Source organism: Taurulus bubalis (genome assembly GCF_910589615.1).
Source record: "Taurulus bubalis genome assembly, chromosome: 1".
Classification (NCBI taxonomy): domain Eukaryota; kingdom Metazoa; phylum Chordata; class Actinopteri; order Perciformes; family Cottidae; genus Taurulus; species Taurulus bubalis.
Genome location: NC_136589.1, coordinates 45,168,074 through 45,194,881, shown reverse-complemented (window position 1 = coordinate 45,194,881; position 26,808 = coordinate 45,168,074). Strand labels below are relative to the sequence as shown.

General features: G+C 45.6%; 1 protein-coding gene across 1 annotated transcript in view; it reads left to right on the top strand.

The window, feature by feature from the left end:
* kif6 (kinesin family member 6) overlaps positions 1-25,540 on the top strand; it is a gene marked incomplete at its 5' end in the record, with an annotated part of 58,593 nt that extends 33,053 nt beyond the window's left edge. Inside the window, 11 exons of the mRNA XM_079217895.1 lie at positions 308-505; positions 8,004-8,106; positions 12,336-12,391; positions 19,189-19,239; positions 19,930-20,017; positions 20,166-20,301; positions 22,202-22,284; positions 23,182-23,250; positions 23,339-23,428; positions 24,571-24,686; positions 25,037-25,540. Of these exons, the coding sequence (XP_079074021.1) occupies positions 308-505; positions 8,004-8,106; positions 12,336-12,391; positions 19,189-19,239; positions 19,930-20,017; positions 20,166-20,301; positions 22,202-22,284; positions 23,182-23,250; positions 23,339-23,428; positions 24,571-24,686; positions 25,037-25,050 (1,004 nt within the window). The 3' untranslated portion in view covers positions 25,051-25,540. The remainder of the gene's footprint in view (positions 1-307; positions 506-8,003; positions 8,107-12,335; positions 12,392-19,188; positions 19,240-19,929; positions 20,018-20,165; positions 20,302-22,201; positions 22,285-23,181; positions 23,251-23,338; positions 23,429-24,570; positions 24,687-25,036) is intronic.
* Between the last annotated feature and the right edge of the window lie 1,268 nt (positions 25,541-26,808).

Sequence of the window (26,808 nt, the reverse complement as noted above, 5' to 3'; positions counted from 1 at the left end):
ACCCTATTTGCGAAAGGCGTCATCAGTAAATCTACCAGCAAGTCCGTTTCTCAGGCTTCAGCCTGAGATTCTAGGTTCTAGCTTCTAGCTGCTGCTTCTTCTTCTTCTTCCTCTTCTTCTTCTTCTTCTTCTTCTTCTTCTTCTTCTTCTTCTTCTTCTTCTTCTTCTTCTCCTCTTTCTTTCGTTGACAGAAGTCACGCTGCCCCACTGACCAATCACAGCAAATTTTAATGATCCTACTTGTTTTTTCAATCCAGTACTTTGTCCAAAGGAAAGACAAGTAGAATGCTTGACTCAGTGCCGACAGGTATCCTCGTTAAGATGCTGAAGAGGGAGAAAAAAAGGGCCCAGGATGCTGCTGCTCAGCTGGCTCACATCCCCGATGGCCAGAGCCCGGCCTCCCAGAGGGCCCCGAGGTTGACGGCAGCGCCACCGCTGAGGGAAGGAAGCACGGACACCATCTCAGCTGACCATGGAGGACGAGCTACACAGTACATGAAAAGAGGTACTTGAAGAAGCTTTAGTCTCTTATTTATTTTCTTAATTTTAGTTTGCAGACAGGCTTCTTTAATGACAGTCCGTCTTTCTGACCCCGAGGACTTTGCAATGAACTCGGCGCTTGGAGCACAGACAGGTGATCTCCCTCCATAGGAATGTGGGCAGCTCTGTGTGGTCACGCTAATTTTCAAGGCGCCCGTGGGGCATTGACGAACCCTTGATTTCTGGATTTGATGGTCTCCCTAGACGTTGTCTTACTGTCTAAACAATGTCATCAGTGGGATTGCATGCTTTTTGGATTTTCCCCTTCAGAGGTCAGTCCCGAGGCCCAGTGGGATCGCGTCAGCAGAGCGACATCAGGCAGCACAGTATATCAAACCTGTAATTTGGAAATCTCGCGAAAGGGATCTAATTAAACAGAAGCCTCGGTGACTGGCAGCGTGCTCCCACATGTGGCGCTGAATGGAGTGTCATCACCGTGTTGCAGTTGATTCGGTTTATCTCCACACAGTTTAGCCCACTGCGCGTGCCTTCCGAGGGTTTAGGTGTTCAATGAAAGTGTAGCGAAGACTCTGAGATGGCAGACGCTTCAGACCGCAGCTCCTCTTGGATTGACACGAACTTGGTTGAAACGGATTGCGCACGTTGCCGAAAGTCGAGCCAATCAGGCTCTGAGATCGGCTCCCCGGCCAGCGGCAGCATTTACTTGGCTTTTCCTGTTTAATTTCGGTTAAGTGGAGCCTTAAGTGTGATGATGAACCTGAGCCCTCGTAACGAGCTCGGTCATAGCCGCCGGGTGCGGGCGCATGAGCCAGCAACTCATCACGCTGAGGCTGCGCTCCCGTCTGTGCTAACCGCAGCTCCCCTCATCCTTTTCTCTTTTTTTTTTTTACATTTTTGTGTAATGCTGCCCGGTGTGGTAATAAGGCCAGCACAGAGGTAATTGCAAACAGGGTCTCTGAAAGAAGAGCCCATTAGAAAACAAACACGTGCTTGAACCCGGTCCAGTCAGTCAGTAAGCGAATCAGTCATTCATGGAAGGGACAATGAGGAGCACTGTGACGGATGGCTATGAAGCTGTGGTTTATGAAACCCACTGATAAATGAGTTGCCATGTGTGTTTCAGTCGCTCAGAATGGGATGCTGTCGAATACGGCGCTAGCTTGATCATTTGAGTCGTCTCGCCACAGGGTCTGTTTTCACCTGCCCCCACAAGTCCTCCCTTTTCTCCCTCTTCATGGGACAGGGATGACCTCCTTCTGTGTGGCATCTGCTGCTTTACCATCACAGAACTTTATAATGCTGTCTGTGTGTCTGCTTTTATATACTCACATCATCACAAGGTAGTTTTTTGAGTCTTTTTTTGTAGTCATTTTATGTTTCTTTGTGGCCATTTTGAGTCTCTTCCTGGTTGGTACGTGTCGCTTTGAGTGACCGTTTGTGGGTGAAGGCCCCTTACACTTTGACCCCTAGTAGGCCCCTCTCAGTAAGCCATCCATAACCGTAGTGTAGTGTGTGATCTTGAAAGAAAAGATTGCAGATTTAGTATTCACATTATTACAATGAGCATCTGGGGGCCATAATAACCAGAAATATGAATACCAGTCAGTCAGTCAGTCAAGACTCATATGGATCCAAGCACAGGTAATTTCTGTCAGACTCACAAACACAAGACGTGGTGAAGAATCCTACTGGCTCTCGTCTTAATTCTGAAGTTACTTTTGTCCAGGACACCCAAAAAGTCAGCTATACTGCACTCAAATGACATTTTTATGGATGGTTCCTCTTATATTGAGGGATAAATTGTTACATGTCATAGCCTACAAACACATTTTTTTGTAGGTTTGACCTGGTGCTGACACTCGCCCAACTTTCATTGTGACTGTAAAACACCACAGAAAAGCAAAACATAACTCATCAGCCGGCCCCGGATAGGCTGATGACAATGGATGGAGAGTCCGCAACAATATAATATATTTAGCACTCAGCGCCTCATGTCACCACAATGTGTAACGGAGTTATCTGTGGTGTGATGAGGTCGATCCAACCTTGTCAAGTGAAGCAATTCCAAGTTTGTTTCTTAGAAATGTGTGAGTTTAATCTCAGAGAATATCAGATTCTCTTTTCTCCATAAATTTACAATTTCAATCTTGGAAACACTTTTTCTACCTACAATGGCCCTAATAGCGTTGTGCAGGGATTACACACGTCCTCATTGACCCGCACAGTGAGAATCCCCCGAGGGTGCTCACATTTGCGGTGGCTGCTCTAAAGGCACAATGAGTAGGAATTTTTGGTTGCGGTTTGTAAACACAACATTCCTAGTCCCAGCGGGTGAAACCCAATCACAGATTCCCTCTCCTTTTGGAACACTTTGTCCACTTTTTGCCTCGCTATATATACTCTTTTTTTTCCAGCTCTGTGTACGCTGTTCTCGTAGCTTCCTCTTGGCTTGTGATTTGGCACCTGGTCGCTACGCTTACATATAAACAGGTTGACAGCCAGAAACGTCCCGAACGCGGCAAAATAAGAAAATCCAGGCCGAGGGCCGCCGAGTCTCTGCAGATACAGCCTCCGCCACACACTCCCAGTGGGTCCAAAGTGATGGTTGATAGGCATTATTATCTTTTACATTGTTTTTTTTGCTACTCACTGTGCCTTTTAATTGTTCATCTGTGTCTCTTCTCTCATCCCTCATACAAACATGTATGAGGGTGCTTGTAAAGAGGAAAGTTCAACTCTTTGTTGGTTCTTGAGTTTGTTGGTTCTTGAGAAAAATGCAATTTCCTCAGCTTCACTAATTTCCACATTGCATTGGGAGTCATGAACTGAGCTTGTGTGATTACATCACTCTCACACACGGACTATACAATGACTGAATCCAGTACGTACGCTTGCCAGCAATATTGGTGCTGTATATCATTGTCCATTTTGTTGCCCCCCCCCCCCCCCCCCCCCCGTCCCCTCAAACAAACCCAAGGTCCTGCAGTCCCTCGCGAGCTTGTCCACTCTGGAATGTCCGTCCACTTTTCTCACACTTCATCAGAAACGTCCGCCTCTTCCTGCTCTGCGTGCCGCCAACGCTGCGAGTGGCACACACTCGCCGTCCATCAGCCGTTAACCAGTAGAGAGCGCTTGATGTTGTCCAGAAAGGACTGCACATTGGGAAGGAGAAGCTTTTGAGAACCAGAGAGGAAACCACTCACACTTCTGACTTCGTTGATTTCTTAAAGCTCCAGTGTCCACGTTCAGGAGGCCGTGACATTGTTACATATTTAATTGCCCTTAACATTGTTAAATATTAGAAACACACAATTGACACAGTGGTTTTAAACAGTGCACCGTGCTGCGTATCATGTGCTCCACATCTGGAGGGCCTATATTCCATGGCCCACTCGGAGACTCATAACCAAACTATATGCACGCATTAGATCATTGTTCTTTATACTGTCCTAATTTAAAACAAATGCCCTACACTTCTCCTCTCCTCGGGCTCGACGGGTCACTGAATGTTCATGCGTGTTTAAATGTAGGTTTGATCGGAGGGGCGCCGTAGCCCTCCGCCTCTATGGTTACGTTGAGGGCAATTACTGCCCCCTGAAGATTAACTGTGAATGTAATGATGATGACCGTTCCATGGAAACCATTCATGCTGATTGAATGGCGTACAATCCACTGTACTCTTTTCCATAACACGTCCTTCTGTGCTGGACGCTCGGCTTTGCCAGCATGGATTGAAACGTGAACATTGGGGAGCTTCTCATGCCAACGCGCCGGCGACAGCAGTGGCCAGTGGTATAATGTTTTTGGGTTGTCTGTCCGTCTGTCCCTATGTGCCTCTTGGCTGGTTGGATTTTTAGTGGTCAAAGGTCACTGTGACCCAGTGGCGGGCCGTCAGGGCCTGCTAAGCCTTCTCTGCTGGCCTAAACAGAATCACAAAGTTATAGCTATTTTATAACTTCATTTTTAAATTAAAATAAAAAATACACATGTATAATAATTTTTCCCTATTAGCTTATTTTCTCATTGCACAGCTCCTGTCTTGTATGTTCCTCCTGCCTGTCTGTCTGCTTATGGCCAGCGTGCTGGTTGTGCAGCTTGGCACCAGCGTCCATCACGTTCTCGCGATATCTCAGGAACGACTTCAGCGAATTTCTTAGAATTTGGCCCAAACATCCACTTACATCCAAGAAGAAACTGGTTAGAGTTTGGGGTTCAAAGTTGAAAGGTCACCGTGACCTCACAAAAGAAACGTTTTTGGCCATAACTCAAGGATGTACATGCTAATAGTGACATTTTCACACAAATGTCTAAGAGTATAAAATAATGAAGGGGTGATATTTTGGGCAGACATGGATGTAAACTGCAACTGCCTCACAGAACAGGATGTGCACCGGGAATTGCAAAGTGGACTACTCCGAGATCCCTTTTCCTGAGGTTAATTTACTGACTTCCTCCACAGGCACAGATGCACTGTGTCTTCTTCTTGTGCTCTTCCGATTGTTTTCGTAGTGTCAAAAGTTCTCTAATGGATGGACAAGGTGTTACTGTTGTAACTCAGGCTGGTGTGGGCCTGTATTTAAGCTCACGGAGAGCCGGAGGAGACCCGAGACTTATAGGAAGATTTCGATCCTACTGTAAATCCTGCGAGCATGTAATGAGACGCTGATGGTTCTACCAGGCCCTCCACACGTTTCTGTGATCCGAGAAGGAGCTCAAGACAAAAGGACACCTCGGCTGGTCGAACACCCCCGTCCCCGCTCAGGAGGTAGGAACACACAGCGCACCAGATCTGTGGTTATTTTACTGTCCAGTGGACTGTCTACAAACATGTAGCAGCTGGTGTCAGACGGCTTTTCGTATGAACTGATGGCGCAGTGCAGTCATTCATCTGGTATTTCATTTCTAAAAATGTGTTGAAACAGCAACAATAGTCACAACAACACATTCCTCCCCTGTAAAACCTCCTGCGGTTTGTCAGTACTCGAAGCACGGAGAAGAGGAATCAGGAAAGTTGGCCATCGATCGGTGCGATCTCATTACCCCACAAATGATGTTAGTCCAACATAATGTGATGTCATATCACTCTTAGATATCCCTGGAATGTTTTTTTTTTAATTTTTTTTTTTTACAAGAGTCGACTGGAGTGCGTTTCCCTCCAGAAACCCCTTAAACCGGTTTGTTGAGCTTGGCTCTTTCAGCACACTGTACGGCCGTGAGATGCCTGCTGGTTTCAATCAGGACTTTCCAAAAATAAAGAAACAAAAATTCTTGACTGTCCTGCAATTAATCTCGCATGAGTTACTGTCCTGTGTACGTTCTTTGGTCAGAACAGCTTCATCACAAAGATCCACACGATTTAACAAGAATGGGGAATTTGGAGATCATTGTGAAGCTTTGGGTTTTCCACTGTAATCTCGCTGAATAACGCTGGTCTGTATGTTTTCTATTATAATTTTAGGCCATACACAATCCAGTGCAGTCTTGCACTCAGGGGAAAAATGTTGGTTTGTTGGAAACGCAGACGTCGTTACTGTAAATTAGATTAGCTGGGTTGAGAGAGAGAGCTTTGATAGAGTGATCTAGAATGCACGACCAAACGTCTCGGAGTCGTTCACTTTGTGTGTCACCACAAAAGAAACTTTGTATTTTGGAGAACGTGAAACGTGACCAGCGACAGCACAGACTGATTACGCCACGCTACATGTAGCGGCTCTTAATAATCACCTGCCAACATGATTCAGTGTCCACGTATCATTTTAGTCTCCTTTGGGAGCAAACGGGTCTTATTCACAGCAGGGGGTTGACTTCTGAGGCCCTGGGATTGTGCATGCATGGGACACTTAATGGAAGGAGGCCATCATTACCTCCGCCAAAGGTGTTGAGTTTTCGGTTCCTTTTCTTTTATCCGTCTGTTTGTCAGCAGGGTTACGGAAAGACCACCGGCCTGATTTTCATGACACTTGGTGGAAGGATGTAGCATGGCCGAAAGAGGGGCCATTATATTTGTGCCAGTCTAGTTATTAATGTTATTAGTTACACCTGTGCTTTTCTGCTGTGACATGTCAACAATATGCTGTTTTAAAATGTATTCAGCAGTATGAAATGGGGTTGTTCTTTGTGTGTTGCCGTACACATTTGGGTTTGTCTTATTTTACCCATCCCCTTTTTCACACAACGTATACATTTTCTGTATTTTATGATTTTTTTTTTCAAGTTTTCACATTGTTTTTTAACATAGTACAGTCAAAAGATGAAAAAAAACCCTCACTTAACTCTTTTCCAAAGACAAAGAGAATACATTACATGAAAACATTTAAAGAAACTATCCCTGTTACCCAAACTTTATCTAGATATATACATTTCCCCCATTTTTCAATATGTTAGTCACACTTACAGTAACAGTACTTTTTCAAGACATCTGCTCATGATATGCTACTTTTCAGTAAACCAGTCCCGTAAAGATAGACTTCCTGGTGTCTTTTACGCCTTCTTTAAAACCTTAAAACCAAAAGTCTTGGATCACCAATCACTCTCGAAGGGCAGGAATTATAGTGCCCTTTGAGTCTAGGGCCCAACACCTCCAGCACTCCACTCCACTCAAGACCTAGACTGTGAAGTCGAGAAGGGGTCCAATAAAATGTTCCTGGACATTTTCTTGGAGTTTCCACAGATCCCCTCCCACTCCTGTGTACTCGGTGAAAGGCCCGAGTCCGTCTCCCAGGCCTCTTTAGAGCTGACTGTATTGGCCTCATCAAAGATCTTAAATAATTCACTGAAGCCTCGTGGCCGGCTTCATATGCCATAGTGATGCCAACAATATCAGAATTGTAAAGGATATTTCTTTTCCTTTGCTAATACGTGTTTTAGTTTTAAACTGTGCCAGACTTTACATCTGAGAATCTAGTCTGATGTTCCCAGGTACACACTCAGTGTGACCCGTTGTGATTTGGTTCATTCCTTTAGTAAACGTATTTGAAGCAGATGTACAGCACTTTAAGAACAATGCTCATCACATAATATTACAAGCCTATAAAAAAAGAAATCAGCAGGATGTTTTGTACAAAATGATATAATTTGGCAAGTGGCCAAAGTTAGGTGGGGACCATCTGCCGTCTTATGCTGACATGCTCAGAATATGCTGTTTATATTTGTGTTTATGTTCTCTTCAAACAGTGAATGGCTGCCTAATAGGCCTTCAGTTGTGTGATTAGTGATAGTTGGGAGGTCAACCGTATCAGTGGCGCTCTGGCTCGCATCTGGCTGCCAGACTGGAGTGTACCTGTGTATGTGGGAACGCACACAGCTCAGGTCTGATGTTCTAATCTACACATGACACGTGACACCTACCTTCCCCTAGTTAGTAGATGACAAGCATGCGGTCTTGTTAGGACAGTACGATGTATGATCGGTTTAGGTTTTTAGGTTGGACCTGGTGATATGAACAGTAGCTGCTGATTCTCAGAGTACCGCTGATGTTTTTGTGCTGGATCTTTTTCTCTCAGGTCCACAGCTGTCTATGGGAAAGCAAGAGGCCTTTGAGACCTTCATAAGGGACAATGAGGACCACCTGACCCGTGAGGACAACAAGGAGCTACTCAAACAGCGGTTAGTGACCAATAGCACAAGTTGTGAGGCAGTTTTCATACATTCCCTTTCTTACGTTGCCCACAATTATTATTATTATTAATGTAATACATCAACACACTGTACATGCATCAACCCACTGTAAACGCATTAACACAACACACTGTACATGCATCACATCAACACAACATACTGTACATGCATCAGCACACTGTACATGCATCAACACAACACACTGTACATGCATCAACACAACACACTGTACATGCATCGACACAACACACTGTACATGCATCAGCACAACACACTGAACATGCATCAACACACTGCACATGCATCAGCACAACACACAGAACATGCATCAACACACTGTACATGCATCAACACACTGAACATGCAACAACACACTGTACATGCATCAACACAACACACTGTACATGCATCAACACACTGTACATGCATCAACACACTATACATGCATCAACACACTGTACATGCATCAACACACTGTACATGCATCAACCCACTGTAAACGCATTAACACAACACACTGTACATGCATCACATCAACACAACATACTGTACATGCATCAGCACACTGTACATGCATCAACACAACACACTGTACATGCATCAACACAACACACTGTACATGCATCGACACAACACACTGTACATGCATCAGCACAACACACTGAACATGCATCAACACACTGCACATGCATCAGCACAACACACAGAACATGCATCAACACACTGTACATGCATCAACACACTGAACATGCAACAACACACTGTACATGCATCAACACAACACACTGTACATGCATCAACACACTGTACATGCATCAACACACTATACATGCATCAACACACTGTACATGCAACAACACACTGTACATGCAACAACACACTGTACATGCATCAACACACTGAACATGCAACAACACACTGTACATGCATCAACACACTGTACATGCATCAACATACTGTACATGCAACAACACACTGAACATGCATCAACACACTGTACATGCATCAACACACTGAACATGCAACAACACACTGTACATGCATCAACACAACACACTGTACATGCATCAACATACTGTACATGCAACAACACAACATACTGAACATGCATCAACACACTGTACATGCGTCAACACAACATACTGTACATGCATCAACACACTGCACATGCATCAACACAACATACTGCACATGCATCAACACACTGTACATGCATCAACACAACATACTGCACATGCATCAACACACTATACATGCATCAACCCAATATACTGTACATGCATCAGCACAACATACTGTACATGCATCAACACAACATACTGTACATGCATCAACACAACATACTGTACATGCATCAACACAACATACTGTACATGCATCAACACAACATACTGTACATGCATCAACACAACACACTGTACATGCATCAACACAACACACTGTACATGCATCAACACAACATACTGTACATGCATCAACACAACACACTGTACATGCATCAACACAACATACTGTACATGCATCAACACAACATACTGTACATGCATCAACACAACATACTGTACATGCATCAACACAACATACTGTACATGCATCAACACAACACACTGTACATGCATCAACACAACACACTGTACATGCATCAACACAACATACTGTACATGCATCAACACAACACACTGTACATGCATCAACACAACATACTGTACATGCATCAACACAACACACTGTACATGCATCAACACAACACACTATACATGCATCAACACACTGTACATGCATCAACACACTATACATGCATCAACACACTGTACATGCATCAACACACTGTACATGCATTAACACAACACACTGTACATGCATCAACACACTGTACATGCATCAACACACTGTACATGCATTAACACAACACACTGTACATGCATCAACACAACATGCTGTACATGCATCAACACAACATACTGTACATGCATCAACACATAAATATACATATTCATAATGCTTTAAACTAAGCAATAATCATAACAGATTATAAAGCATTTCAGACTACTAAGTATTTCCATTATTTTTTATTCAATATAGTCATAATTACATTCACACTATGCTCCTTGCAAAAAAAATTGCATTGTTATATTTTTCATTGTTGTAATACTTTATCATCTTTATTACAAAATAATGAAATCCTTGCAGGATCAACACACTTTGTAAAATTCTATTTTTTTCACTGAAAGCAGCAGTGACCACTTAAAGCAACTTATACCCACATCATAAGGCATTATAACGAAAGTTACGAAGGTAACTACGGTTCTATGAATCCTGGATGACCGCCAGAGGCAGTGTTTCACACTGGATATGTTCAATATCGCGCTTAAGCAGTTCAAGTATTTATATCAACAAAGTCACGTGTGACCTCGGGTGACTCCCAGCCGGGTATAACTTCCGGCGTCATCCCGAGATCGGTTCTGCGGAATCTTCTCGCGAAATCACGAGATTCCGAGTGACCAAGAACTCTGGCTCATCCAGATTCATAGAACCGTAGTTACCTTCGTAACGTTCGTTCTATTTCATCCTTACTGACCGCCAGAGGCAGTGTTTCACATTGGATGACTTGATGAGATGATGAGAGGAATTTGGGCCAAGAACCACACCCAGTGAGTGAGGGGTGGCCACGTTCACTCTGTAGTCTCTGTTGAAAGTGCTGGGTAATGACCCTGATGCTGCAGCACATGTATCCTGCACGGGAACACCTCTCAAGGTTGCCCTTGATGTGGAGACAATCCTGGTAGAATGGCACCCTACCCCGGATGTCAGAGCACGGCCGTTCGCTCTGTATGCACAGGCCCCGGTCTCCACTATCCAGTGGGACAGGCGCTATTTAGAAATGGCACAGCCCTTCTTAGGTCCATCCTAAGACAGCAAAACTGGCCCAATGGTTGGCCTCAAGGCCCCATTTTGCCGCGTCCCCTATGGACGCCTAGGTTCGGCCATCTGCCATAAGACGGGAGAGAGCACCTCTGGTGTCTGCCCCGCATGCGTGCAACTCCCTCAGAGGGAAGGAAGAAGAAGGCATTGCCAGCGCCCTGTGGATGACAGACCCCCTAGAGTCGTCGACTGCCCCCCGCCGAAGGGGTATAGGCCGAGGAACGGGAACCAGGCCCGGGAGCATGGGAGGGCTGCTCGCCACTGTACTCAGTAAAGAAATTGGCGGACACTGCCAGTAACCTAATGTCCTCCTCTGGGACCGGCTCGGCCGTGGATGGGTCTGATGCCTCAGTGCTCTCCGCTCTAGGGTGGAAGGCGAGAGACCCTCCCTCGGGCTCGAGGCCAAGGGTCATGGCCGTCTTCAGGCTGGAGAGGAGTTGCACAGGTCCCACATCCGGCAAGGTTAAACCTAAGCACGAGTCTGGGGGGACCCTGCCCCCTAATCGATGTGGATTACGAAGTCAGTCTGAGCGAGGCGCTCTGCTGACTGCTAGAGAAGGGGCAGGGAACAGTAAGAGAGAGGAAGTGAGGACACTCTCCTCCCTAGTATGGTAGCAGTAATTACTGATGTCCTAGCAGTAGGCCAAGCGAGAACACTCTGCTACTGTGGAAACAAGTCCTGTGGAAGCAGGTCAGACACAGTCCGTCTAGTGTGAAGGGAGCGCTTCTATCTCTTTCTAGAGCACTCTCTTCGCTAGTACGGCTCTCTTCGTAGTGCGGTAGCTGTGATTCCTGGTGTCCTACCAGTAAGCTTCAGCGGGAGCACTGCGCTACTGTGGAACAGGAAAGGCACAGTGTCTAGTGTGGGGGGGGAGCGAGAGCACTCGCTTCACTAGTCCAGCAGCTGTGATTATTGGTGTTAAACCAGTAAGCTTCAGCGGGAGCACTGTGCTACTGTGGAGGCCGGTCCTGTGGCGACGGGACAGGCACAGGCTGTCTAGTGGGGGGAAGCAAATCAATTTTAAAAAGAGTATACCATTAAACCAGTGTTACAATTACGGGAAATATAATACACTATGAACCTTGCAAAAAAAGTCAGTGACCAACAATTATTTCGTTGACCTTGTAAGCCATAATAAAATCCTTTTTTTTTATGAGGGACATGCCAACAGAGATATGACACATGTTATGCAATACTTTACAATTAATATGTTTATAGTTACTTTACCACATTCAATTCTTATAATAACTTTGTTGCTGCCATTGGCCATCCACACCTGCATTCTTTTGAACAGGTCAGCCGAGGCCAGAAGAACTGGGGAGAAACTGAAGGAGGCCAGAAACCGAATGAGTAAGTCGTCTCAACAGATGTCGCCATCCAGAAATCACATTACACTTTTTTTTCCATCACTAGCTTTGTCCACATGGCAAACTATGAGGCTACGATGCAAGCCCTAAAGAGCACAAATCTTTTCTGGTCACGCTCTCTGCAACCCAGAAGACAGCCGCCTACCTGCCTGGCAAACGTTAATGAACAGATCTCTGTTCCCCCGGACCGGAGAAATGTCGCTCAGCACATTCCTGAACTTTTCCAGAACCAAGAGGCGTTCTGATTTCCCCCCACCTACTGTAGTCTCCCAACCTGTGCTCTTTACTAGCCGGGCTCCGGCTGTTTCATGACGACTCTGTGAGCACCCCCCTGTGTTCTTCTCGGCAACGTCTTTGACAGGCGGCTTAGCTCTGCCACATTGAGACCTGGCTTAAACCCCAGCTTCAGTCAGAGCTCTGTGGTGAAGCCTATATACATGTATGTACTGCTGCGTGTCAACACTTTGACACCGTGGATAGTCCAGCAGCGAGCACGGAAAGAGTAACAGAATATTTTACTCAAGTGAAAATACACACCTGTCTTAGTTGAGACCCAGCATGCAACTCTTGGTCACATGGCATTGTGGGTGTGTTTTTATTTGGTCATATAGCTGGCTGGCTGGGTGGTGCATTAACGTTGTGATGAATTAAGGTAGATGTGACTTTTGTTTATCTATCCCAAATAATATCTCAATAACGGTCACCTTAACCATAATCCATGCTGACAACATCCATAGCATTATTGTGCATATTTTGAACTGTTCACAAATTGTGAGACCTGGCCCAGGACCAACCAACATGAACCAACATGAACCACAAATATAGATAGGAATCAGGGTGCCCATAGTTGTATTTTTAATTGACCTCAATGTAGGCCAACACATGACTGTTTTTTCTCCTCCTCTTTATAAGAGTTTGATTTTTATAAACAGGTAAAATAGCAATACAAATGTCAATAATTGTCTTTATTCTCGTTCTATAATTTCATAAATACAACAAACTATAGTTGTTGTATATATAATATGACTATTTATAAAACTTTATAAGCTGTGATATAAAATAACTTTTGCGGCTCCAGACAATTTTTTTTTGGTGGAAAAAGGGCAAAATGGCAGTTTGGATAGGAAAGGTTGCTGACCCCTGCATTAGACAAACGACAACAATCAACACAGTCTCATTTCCAACTCGTCACACACTGAATCGTGGTCAGATCCCTTGGCGTCAATAGGTTCAGGCAACTAAGCTAATTGGTTAAGTTAAAGATTGTGGTTTAGGTTAAAATAAGTACCCTTGTTTTGTCTCATGTTGGGTACTATGGCTGAAGTAGTTCCCGACACCGAGGGCCACGACCAAACGTACCTGGTGATGAGATCGAACTGCTCTAGACATGCAGCTCTGTGGAGCTCTGTGGGACAACACTTGGTTTTAAGCAGTAAGGGACTTAAATGACTGTCCTTTGCCAAACGAGTTCAATCAATGCTTATTCAGCTGACTGGAAAGCTCTCCGTACTGTACGGTGAACCGGTATCGTGGTGTCTGGTGCCTGTGCTAATTCACCGCAAGTGATGCGTTTAACGCCAATCAGCCAAGGCTTTCAGCGGGCAGGACGAGGGGAGAGACCGTAGCGACGCAGCAGCCACTAGGAGTATGGCAAAAGCTAAGTCGCATTCAAGAAAGGTTCCTGGAGTGGAAGGTCCAAAAGCGATAGACGGCGAGGACAAAAGATCACCATTTTCTGTTGATTCTTTAGTAAGTTTTAAAAGAGAAACGCCTCATCATAGTTGGACATGATGTCGCAGTACACATCCCTTTGCTCAGTAATGTATCATAATGAGTTACAAGTCCTGTCGCCACCGCTTTCAATGCGTTTCAAGTATTTTCCTGCAATTTGGTTGAATTTTCCAGTCAAGTCACGGCTGGTAAAAATGTGCTGTTAGTGTTCAATCTGGTTTGCATTTACTATCGCAAGCTGCATTTATGAATTTCCCTGGATTGTGTGTGTCTGTGGCTCATCTCACATGCCATTTGAAATGGATAGGTTTGCCTCACACCAGCGCCTGGCATCGTCGCTGCCTCAGATCACGCTTGGTGGTTTGGTAGCATTCGGCTATTACCCTCATTCATGCCAGCGTACACTTATCATCCTCGGAATTAAAAAATAATAATAATTCAGCACTCTGTGAGGTGCTGACACAGCCGTATATCAGACGTGTCACGCGAAGACATCGTGTGTAGGATATCAATTCTTCAAATGTGTTCCGCAGACATCATCGCTGTGTGGGTGTAGTATTTAGAAATTGGATTTACTGAATGAATGTGTTTTTAGGATAGGATTTAACATTAGAATCCTTCGACTCATTCACATTTGGAAAGATACCCAAAGAACATCTTGACGCTATCATATATTATTACACTGTACGGTGCACGGGGCTGCATTCTTCCGAGATGAGAGACGGTGTTTATAGTGGAAGGTGTTTGCCTCTTCTGGATGGAAAGTAGAACCATAACGTTGAGCTCAGTGTGCTTCCTTGCCATCTTGGAAGCCCTTCTTGGAAATTGTACACTACCTGCATCTCATGGTTAATGTAGAACATGAAAACATTCTGCATAATATAGACAAAAGCTTTGCGCAGCGTTTTCCTGATGGCTGTACCCAGCATGAGGGTCAGTAGCAGGGGAGAAGCAGAGAGGCGGTAGTCCGTGGAGATGTCGGTATCTAAACATTACCCTGGTTTACAGAATTGTTCTTGGCCACAGTAAATGAGTCTGGAATCAGATCACACTGGAGGAGCAGATATACGTTCCAAGCCCTTAGGTCCAAAAAGTGCAAGGATCTATATTTATTCAGAGGGATCAGCGATGCACATCTTCTACCTCATGAAAGGTATAGGGCAGCTGGAAATGAGCCGGCAGCTTTGGATTTCTCTGCCAGATGTGTGTGTGTGTAGGTGGGGGGGTGGGGGGGTAGTAGTATGCAGTACAGTCCAAGATGAAGCATCTGCTAACAGCTTTGGGTACCTCACTTTCATGCTCTGCTCACCTTTGCTGAAGTGACCCAAAGACTTGCCGATAGATTTTCAAGGTCTATTTGGAGCCTAAAGCGTGTGCCATTGCCAAGAAGGTTGTTTCACCGAAACCCTTGAGAAGGAATATAGCAGGACGAATGTGGCTTGACTTCTGCATTGCATGTGGTCTTTGTAGCCAGCGGCCACTGGGTTTTACCTGCTAATAAGCAGCTGCTCATCAAATTAATCGTATGGAATTGTTTCCTTTTATCTATGCAACTCTTGTGGCGGTAGTTTATTAGTCCAGTTATTTTGGTGCACTTAAATAATGCTGAATCCAAACTCATAGGGAATTGATGACGAGGAATTGCCTCCACGTGGCTCTCAACATGGCGTTGAATGGTTGCTAACTGCACGGACAGTGCAAGCGACAGCAATTACTTCAGTGTGTTCATTCTTCGTATGGACTTGAGGCGACGCCCGCCCGGATATTGAGAAGCTTGATCGTATGTATGAGCTTTGGCTCTTGAGCTCTCCGCGGCAGCGTGCGGCGTCTCACATTTAACCTCCAGGCCACGGAAATCACCAGATATCTATGTAGCTTGTAGCTCGACACCGGTCCTTTAAAGACGGCGGCATGGCCTCCTGACGACGTGGGAGGAAACCCTGCACGGTTTGGAAGAGGCTGTGGAAGAGCCCTCAAGTGTAATGACACACTATTTATTACACTATTACTTGACACGTATGCAAATTGATCTTTTATGGAATCTTATTTTGATACAGTGTGGCCAACAGGAGTGTGTTCCCACACCGTAGTTAAGATCGCTTGAGCAGAATATTATTCATTTGAATTGAGATGTTATCACCTATAAGTGTATCATGACCCTGACAAATATACAGTCAGGGTCATGAGTATGTTCTCATTTCTAATTTATTAGTCTAAAGCAGGGGTCGGGAACCTTTTTGACTGGGAGAGCCATAAAGGCCAAATATTTCTAAATGTATTTCATTGAGAGCCATATAGTATTTTTGACGTATAATAAATTAAATATGTCTTACTTTTAATGCGACTTCTGGTGCTGCATGGTTTTGCTGATGGCCTTGTAGTCTGGTTCATACGTGGTGAGGTTGACCCGGACATGCTCGCGAGCCATTGGTTCCCTACCCGACCCACAACTTCAAAACTAATTTCTGTTTACTTTAAAATGACACAGTATTATTAAGAAATATATGAAAAAAATATGAAAAAAATCAGTTCCAAACTGTTTTTTTTTTTTTCAACTCACTTGTCTGGGAGCCATATGCCGTCACCGGAAGAGCCTTATATGGCTCGTGAGCCATAGGTTCCCGACCGCTGGTCTAAAGTGGAGACTTTCAGCTTTATTTCAATAAATATAACACAAATCTGTCCCAAAACAAGTGAGTTAGAATAAGTCCCTGTTGAATTTTGGTTTCACATAGGACGGTCTCCTGAGGGAAGTCATTGTGTGTTTGACCCATATGCACATCCCGATCTGACCCATGGACCCTTTCATACTATGTGTCATGACTTCCATAGCAGCCGCCCTGCACATCATGGCTCACGATAATGTGGGTTGTATACGACTTACGATTCATTACTTTTTTGTGTCGCTATAATGCCGAAAAAAACACAGCAGCGAAGTGCGGCCTAGGGCTGCCACTCCAAGGTCTGTGAAGTATGGACAATCAAAAAGTCATCGATAGATTTAACTTTTGGGAACGAATTGCGGCCCGAGAGCACCCGCGTTCAATCAGCAGTCCTGTGACCTACGCAACAAAGGATTTCTTCCCGCCTGAAACACATAAACACGCCTCCCCCCGGCCGCAGGAGAAAGAACGACGTGTGTTTATCGCGGCGAGCCATACTTTGCCCCCGCTAGTGTGTCTGCTATGGGCTCCCTGCACCCCTTCACCCTGTCGGCATGGCCTACTGCTGGCAGGACTCCCTTTCATGTACCTTGTGAAAGAAAGGGCTTGTGCATCCGTTCGTTACGGGTCATGTTTGAGAAAGTGGCGTCTGACAGGAGACTGGGGCATCTGACCACAATGTAAAGCCACAGGGCGTCCCGGCTCATTTACATTCCCAGCTACTTTAACTGCAGACTTTGTGTGAAAACACATGGCTTTGTGAGGGGGTTCCCAAACTGGTTCATGCTCCGCCGGCGGATGGGGAAAAACGCCGTCATCGTGGGCACAACATGTCCCTGCGCGTCATTTGTAATGTTTCACATCATCCATTCACATCTCCAATCAGCTGAACCCCCCCTCTCCCTCCTCCGCCCCTCAAGTAGTGCGGTCGACATTTAAAGAAGAGGGTGTCTGTGTGCCGCATGGGCAGATTGCAAACCGTTTTTAAAAACATGAATCGGTGAAATGCTGAGAGTTGACGTAAAACTCAACTTGAAGTCTGGCATAAGGACATTGTCACGCTGGACCGACCTCTGTGAGAGACGACGCTTTACCCAAGGTCGCTTAAGCGGGACAGATGTTGGTCTTAAACGCTCTGCGTGTCTCCATCGTCTCTTTGTCAAAGCGAGAGCTCTCGTCCAACTGTTTTATGGCACAAAGAGAGGTGTTGCATGAAAAGGTAGCTCCCCCACCAAACCCCCCCCCCCTCCCCCCCCCCCTTTTTTTTTTTCTTTTCGCCGAACGATGCTTCATCTGGATTTCTCGTTTTCGTAGCTTGGACCTCGGGCTTTCAGATTGGCGACAGGATCGTGTTACAGACAGAGCTGCAGCACCGCTCCGTCTACGTGTGCATATGAGACCTGAGGGGTTGTAATGGAAACTCACCACATGCCCAACTGACATTCAACGTCTCTTTTATCTTTGTGTCTGCCTCATATAGTTATCCTGGGCATTCACTTAACTTGCTATCCGACACACTATCAATGAGTTTTTTTTTTGTGCCTGAGTAGTAAATGTATCCCTGATTTAGTGTGGATGGAAATGGCCTCAAATATGGCCGATACAATATTCTTCCCTCCATTTACTTTACGGGTGTCCTTTGCCACTGAAGCGTCGCCTCACAAATTCAATATCTTGAACGGGGCAATTAACTGCAACAATTAGAGGGAGGAGACACATTGAGAGCAGAAGAGACACAGAGGACTTCCCCATGTGTCGACCCGGTATCACTGGCACAAGAGAGGCACAAATCTTTAGAAAACAAATCTAAGGGATCTGTATCAAGATGTTTATGTTATTTGTACTATTGGCCGATATAGAGGGTTATCATTTAAACAATGACTCCATCAGCTTCATATCGATCTGGTAGGATGCACTTTATTGAGCAAGACAACTTATGTAAAAAAAAAAGGTTGATAATGTAAAGAGACCAAAGTACCGACCTAAAAACTCCGCCCACTTTTACCAACTCTTTTCCAATGGAAGTAGCCCGAGCTCCAAAAGTCGCTCCGTCTAACGAGAAAGTCGGCAACACAGAGGGTCCGTCCCTTCAGGCCGCTCTCCGAAGCCACTCCCCCTCAAATTATCATAATGAACATAACAGCTGCGAGTGTGCGACAAGTGCGACAGCTGCAGATACCGTTTTTTGTGTATTCTTTGTCAATAATTCCCAGGTGCTTGTGTGTTTATAAAGTGTCATTCTAAGGCAGGCAAAGATAGTTTGAATATAATGTGTATAACACGGTTGAGGAATTGGATTGGTTAGTTCTACTGAAACAGAAAAAACAGTACATTTAAAAGAAATGCTGCAAAGTCTTTGCAAAAATCTTCTCTCTCTCTTTCCTAGATGAGCTGAAGAAGCACTTGGCGTTGCAGAGAAGGCAGAGGGCAGATCTTGGTAAGATCTAATCGACGATGGATATTCCCACAGCACAGAATGCAACCATGTGTCTGTAGCAGAGCGGCATGATATCCCACTGCATCCTCCCACACCGACAGCTAAACAATGCACGGGCGCATCATCAAAAACAAAATCCCCACACATCTGCTCTCTTTCAGATCTGAGAATAACGTGAGACTTCAGGTTTACACTCTCAACTTTTATTTGAGAAAAGTTTGTCGTCTTTTTGATATTGAGCTTCCTTCAGAGCGGGGCGTGTAAACACTGCCAGCTACGTCGTGAGTGCTCGTGCACTGTACGTGCAGCAGCGCCCACTTCAAAGCCTCGTGCAGTCCTCGCTGACTGGGAGCTTAGTGGCCGCTTTGGCTTAGTGACCAAAGACCGTTCTTTTCTGACCGTTTTGATCAGTGACATGAACGCTTTGATGAGGAAATCTGGTTGCAGAGCACACAAACATCTCCCTTCCAGTCTGGGATCCAAAGGCTTTTCTTGTTATTTCCAGTCCCCGGATAACAGAGACCACTTGGCCTCTGTTATCCGGGGCCAACTACTGAAAAGCATCGTCTCACGCTTCGGAACGACCGCAAAAGAAGGAAACACTACGACTGCGTCTGTGATTTCATCCGCAAGTGTAGCCGCCTTTTTAAAACGCTCGCCGTGCCTCGTGTCTGTCCAACGCCACCACAGGTGTCACGGAGAATCGCCCAGAGGTCGAGGACGAGGTCGACCCGGTGGAGGAAAACCTGCGCAGAGACATCGAGCAAGAAAAAAAGGCGTGAGTGTGGTGAAAGTGCACCTCAACGTATTACATGGTAGACGCTGTATAGTTTCTCCCGAGACAATGCTCTGATCGATTAGACGCGGCAGATCTGGTGCAAATGTGGACATGAGATGAATCTGCTGCTGCTAATGTCCCCCCTCAGTTACCAGAGCACCGTTGGCCGGCTGAGAGCGCTGCGGACAGAGATTGAGCACCTGCAGCTGTTGCTGGAAAGGGCGGAGGTCAAGCTCCAGGGAGACTTCCAGAAGTGGTGGAGCCAGGAGGCCTCCAGCGTGCAGGTGACTGACCTTACCTTCGCCCACCTATCTACGTGACAACAGCACATAAAGCTTCTGCTAGCATGACGGCCGGAGTGTCAAAGATATGTTTTCTGAAATTAGCCGGGAAGGCAGTGTCCGTTCATCTTCGGATGGGTGTCTGCAGTGCGTCGTCTGACTCATGGCCCCCGCGGACACGCTAGCGTTGTGCGCGTAAGCTGATCCGCATGTGTCTCTGACTCGGGAGGCTTTCACGGCACCAGCGTGACCCTTGCAGCCTCTGTGCAGCGTCATGCTGCTGAATGGGCCCCTGGTGGGAAGATGTGTCGGAGGGAAGATACACGGGAACTCGTTTTTTTCTTTTGCAGAATTCCATGTGACCCCGAACAAGGCCCCGAGAGCAGCTTAGTGAGCAGCATGAATACACTCTCAGCAGAGTTCTAACCAGGACAACATGTTCAGGGGGTTTCTCAGCAACACAGCGGGGGATAAGGAGTGAGTCAGCGTTTATTTCAGTCCGAAATAACAATTTTGTGTTTGTGCTTAAATGCTTGGGATGGTCCCCGATGTTTTGAAGTGGGGTTGATTGAGGTCTCCATAGTCGTGTGTCACTGCTGAAGGTGGAGAAACAGACCTGGGAGCAGAGGTGTGTACTGCTGTAGATGTATTTTAGACTCCTAAAAATCTGTATTAGTGTACGCTATATTTGGACTAATTAAACCACTTGACCGTGCCATCAGACAGCCCTTCCCGGTGGGGAACTGAAGCCGCTATCTGTCATATTACCTCACAGAACACGGGAGTTGCTGTTATTGTGTGACTTTGGTTAGTTTCTGCAGAGTGGAGCCGATGCAGAAGTGTCTTAAAGCTGCATTCTCTCTCATGTCAATCAGGGGTGACTCCTCTGGTTGTATAGAAGGCTATATAAATGACTCTACTTCTCTCTTGATTTATTCCCTCAGTAAACATTGTAAACATGAGTTTATGTCTCAATCTTTAGTTTCAAGTCTTCTTCAATACAGCATGATGTTCATTTAGTAAATTATGGGCCATTTACAGTCAAATAGACCATAAAGCAGGGTCTGCTTTAGGGCGGGGCTACAAGGTGATTGACAGGTCGCTACCCTACCAGAGCCGTATTCGACATCTCTACGTCACTCAGTTCACAGGTTGCAAAAAAAGCCAAGATGGCGACGGCCAAAACGTTGAACTCGAGGCTTCTTCACGGTGACCACTTATTATCCACAATCTATGTGTATAATAAACTGTGAGGTAAACTTAGATCAGTGATTTTGTGAGAGGATTCTTGTGACTTTGAAGAGAGCGTAGGTACGGGCTTCAGTTCCTTGTAGGAAAGGATTGTTTTAGGTGTCTATAGTACCCCGTCCACAGCAGTACTGCTGTAGGTATTACACTGAATATGGATACGTTCCTCACACAAACAACACATACAGAGAACCGGGCCTCTGGTCTCTCACACACGCTTTGCTTGGCCTTGATGGCTGTTGTGCACATTGGGGAAGTCAAACACAAAGGAGATGTTAAGCAGCAACATCTGACCTGCAGACACGGCTGGCGCTTTGCACAATATCTCACTCCCATCTGAGCATGGTTTTGGGGATTTTTCACTGGAAAGAAGAGGAAGTCTGACAGACAAAGCTGACATGTGCAGTTCTGGACCTACCAAGCAGGAAGCAGCCCCCCCTTCTTTTTTCTTTTCTTTTTACAGCTGTTTTCATCCATTTATTGTTCTGTTTTTGGAAACCAGCACACATGCAATTGATCAAACTTTGAGTAAAAGGCGGAGCAAAAAAAACGGAGGTCTTCTGTACGTCACATGTGGCCCCGTTGGGTTTCACTGTCACCAGTACGGAATTATGTTTCTGAAATAGTTCTGCGGTTTCTCAATGCTTGTGACTAGGAGTCAGAGGTCACGGCCAGATGTCCCGTCGGGTCGCCACGCGGAGCCTCGCAGCCGCCTTCGCCGAGCACGGCGGGACTACGGTGAGACAAATGTTTGGTGATGATGACTTTGTTTGTTGTCCGTCGTGTCGCTAAGCGTTCATTTTGAGCGTCTACTGACCCACAGCTAACATCATGTCCTGCTCCACCCATCAGATACTTTCTGTGCTCATTATTAATGACCGTATGCTCAGGGGCCTCTCGTGGTTGCCGTGATTTACACGTTTGGAAATCATATTCCGTTGACTGTCGTGTGCCCACATTGACGCCTCACTCCTCTCCAGTAAGGGGCCTTAAAGCGACCAAATAATTGCTTCAGTAGCAAAATGCATTTCCAGCCATCAGTGAGGCTAAAGATGTCTTTTACCTCGTCTGCTGCAGGCCATATTTTACACACACACACGTCGTCAACTGTGTTCTCCTCCTGAACGGGACCATCGGCTCACTATTTGGCGTTGTGGCGTTTACGAACCTCCCATGCAAAAGTTGGACTGTTGTGTCAGTGGCCTATTCATGCAGCAGGCGCTTTCATCCTTTAGTTGGGTATTCAGTCAGACCTGTAACACCGTCACTACAGTACTTCCAAGTAGAGGGCTCCTGCTTGATTTATTTTATTATTAATTAGAACATCTGGAATTACTGTTATATACTGTTGGGAAACAAATGTTGTATATTAATGATAAAGCATCAAGGCCACATTGTCCCTCCATCATACTTTCATACAGAAACTCACATTCTGTGTGGCGCTAGAACGGTCTTAACTTGACCCTGAGTGCCTACAACGTTACAGCGTCCGCTACGTTGCACTGTGGCTCCCTCTTGTGGTGAAGACGAGCACAGTACGCCTATGATGGGTTCCCACTGTGGCCCCACTGGGTGAGTTTCACGTGCTGTGTCGCTCCGTATGTTCATGAGCTGCTCTCCTCCCTTGTGACGCAGTGCACCTGGTCTGAGCCGAGCCGAGCCGCAGCCACATCCGGACCGCTGCGCCGCTTTTCCAGATCTCAGGTCAGCCTCGCCTCACTTATGCAGCAGGTCACGCTCTGTCCTCGTCGTCGTAGAATAATTGCAGCTGTTACGTTTCCGTGCATTTCAGAAGGGTCGTCCCCAAAAGCCCGGCTCCCTCTGCGGCCGTCCCAGCAGGACAAGGGCGGGCGACTGACTGCGCTCCTTCGTCTGAGTGGAGGTACAGGGAGGGCCTGCAGATTTGGTTTCTCATGACATCATAGCACTTGTAGTGGCTCTCTGGGCCTTTTGTCTCACCAACTCATTCAACATGCCAAAGGAAAACCTTGGGATTGAGGTTTGCTGTTCAGAGATCAATAACTTCACTGGTCTCTCATCATTAGATAAGGCATCTGAGAACACAGTATAAATATAAGCCGTGTATGTCCACCAGTGTGTGTGTGTGTGTGTGTGTGTACGTTTACATAGTATTTACACTACATATCCCACATGTTTGCAGTAGCTCTTGAGTCTATACATACACACTGGACCTGGAGGTTTTATAGCCGCGCCGTGTGTTTTCTCTGCACTTACGAACGCAGCCATGACATCTTTATTTCTTTGTGAAGTAATGTCTCCAAACTCCACGAACCAATCAGAGACCAGGCGGCTCGCTTGAGCGCCGCTGCTGGAACTACCGTTTTACAACCTCAGTAAAACACTCGGGGAATAACATACGCGCTTTTGTCACTGCAGCAACCGCTGGTAGCACAGCGATGCTATTGTTGTTCTTTTTTTTCAGAGGCTCCATGATGTGTGGAGCTGTTACCTGTTAAGGTTGTTCAGCTCATTGCCTTCTTTCTTGTGCCGCACTTTAAAAAGTGGATCTGATGTCCTTAGAGGTCAATAAACCGCCATAGGATATCAATATTGGTTTCCACATTCACTGACTTTTATCTTTTAACCAACATCTATCCTGATCATAACTACCAAATATTCATTTAAATTCATAATAGCAACAACATTGATTTGAAAATGGCTCCACCTGCTGGAAAATAGTAAAAACTATATTTCTGAAGACAGGGCTCTAGTGCAATAGAATGCATGGTAATGTACTGTGATGGTGGGAGTGTCTGTGTTTTGGCATTCAGGCATTAACGCAGCCGAAATGATCGGAAAATGTCAAATTAAAAAGCTCGAAACGCTCCCAGTGAGGCCCAAGGGTGGAAGCTCTTCAAACCTGAACCATTCAAACATTTTACAGCATTGGTGTTCATCTACGAAACGTAAGGGTTTTCTATAAGTTTGAGAATGTGCCCCTGATTTGTGATACAAAACTGAAGAACTTGTGCTGATATTATTCTATTATATTATCATATTCAGAGCCCTCTCCACCACCAAGCTCTCATCCGCCTCTCTTCCCCTGACTGGAGACCAGCAGACTGATGCTGACATCCTGGCCTTTGTCAGAGCCAGACAAAACCTCCTGAACAGGACAGGTGAGCCACACACACACGCACACACACACACGCAAAACAAGATTCTTTCCCCAGTGACTGAGCTTTGACAGGAAAGCCCCTCTCGTTGGTTGTTTGGTAACCTCTGTGTGCCGCTATCCCTCCTATCAAAACCGCTTTAAAGGCCACTAGAGCATGCTGGGATGTGTAGGGAACTTGTCATCGTCTTCTATGCAACCAGACTTGTTCCAACCAGAGGCTGGACATTAAGAAGAATGCTAGTTTAAGGCTCTTTCACGTTGGTGTCACTTTTCAGACCAGGAGGTTGCCGCCTGATTTCAACTGGATGTCTAATCTTTCTTGTTTTTTTATTTTGTATTTATGTATTTCAGGCCAACCTCAGTGATAACATGAAGGGCCTGAATGTATCGTCATCTGACTGCTAGAACCACCTGATCACGTCGGACCTAAAAACATGAATAAGACACGATCAAGAAAAGACAGACTGTCAATCAAGATGTGTGAAGAAATGCTCTCATCAGGGTCCAAAACATACTGGCTTTCCCCGACAACACAAGGCTCACATCCTGTCTGACTTTATTTGCACACACACACACAGACTCACACACTTGGTGGCCTCCCGGAGAGGCCAGTATAAATCACAGCCCACGCCGGCCATTTGATCTGAACAAATGTTGTCCCAAGATATCAGAGGAAGGAGCGGGCGACTGGAAAGCAGTCGGCTCCAGTGTGTGTTTGAAGAAGAACATCGTCACAGGAAGTTTCCACCTGCAGAAGGACAGATGCATTTCTCACTTCTGTCTGGCTGCATTTGATTCTAGGTGCAACACATTAAGTGTAAAACGTTGTAAACAGAGGTATGTAATATATGTACAGTAGACTCCTTGGTTATTTCTGATACTCTGTAAAAAATGTCAGCGACAATAAAAAAAGCTCCAACGTATAATACTTTGCAGTTACTAGCCGACATTGTTAATGATATTATTCACCATGTGAACTTGACCCGCACACACACACACACACACACACACACACACACCAGTTGTTTGCTCCCAGCCTTTCTGCCGGTTCTGTTCCTTTTTGTGAACAGCAGAATGGGCTCAATAGAATAACACATCCTTCACAAACTTCAGCCGTGAAGGGTATAGAGACCACTCAGATGTTTGGTTTCAATCATTAGTTAAAATACTTATTCCACATTACACCAGTACTGGTATACCAGAACCCTTAGTTACATTCCAAAAACGTGTTCTCCTTTAAACACCAGTCTGTATTTAGTTTGCAACTACTATACAGCACATGAGATGATATCAGAGAAACGTATGAGCAAAATCCAATATTGTGTGGCTGTTATTTAATGGGTAATCTGGTCCTTAAAATATAGCCGTCTGTGCTCCCTGCTATTGAGGGACGTTGGGACGTGGAGCCTATCCCAGCATGCACTGGGCAGAAGGCATGGAAACGTCCTAGAAAGGCATCTGCACAGGGCTTCCTTGAGAAGCAGTATTTGAAAGTCAAATAAGGTTAAGATCATTTCTTTGCATGGAGTATTCATTCTGTATACTCAATGATAGCAACACTTCATGCAATAGTTCAGTGCAGATGAATAGCAGTCAAACTGAGTTATATATCAGTTGAATATCAGCGTTTGGTCCGGCCTTAAACAAGCAAGGCACAGTTTAGTATGAGATGTGCTGGTCCACATCACTGTCCCATTAGACAGTCGATGGGCTTCGACCGCCGCCCCGGGGCCCTGACGTTCCCTGTTCCTATCAACAGACACACCCACCAGAGACAGGAAACAACCTGTGAAGATCGGAGGCAACTTCTTTGCATGGCTTTGCTTTGATTTGTTTGAAAGATGACAAGCAGCTGCACAATTTGCATCCAGTTGCCTGGGAGAAGAAGCCCTCTTTGATCAAATCATCTGTTATTTCTCTTCGACATGAACTTGAACTTTTACAGTGCCTCTATTGTCTTCCGACATTGACCCACCCGCTCTCCCACTGAGCCACAGACCACAGGGACTGACTTCAGAAGGATTTCCACCTCCGACTAAACAGCAGCGGGTAGCTAATGGCTAACTATCAGATAGCTTAGCTGAGAGAGCCAGCTGATGTGTCTTGATAATGGGAGTGTTCTT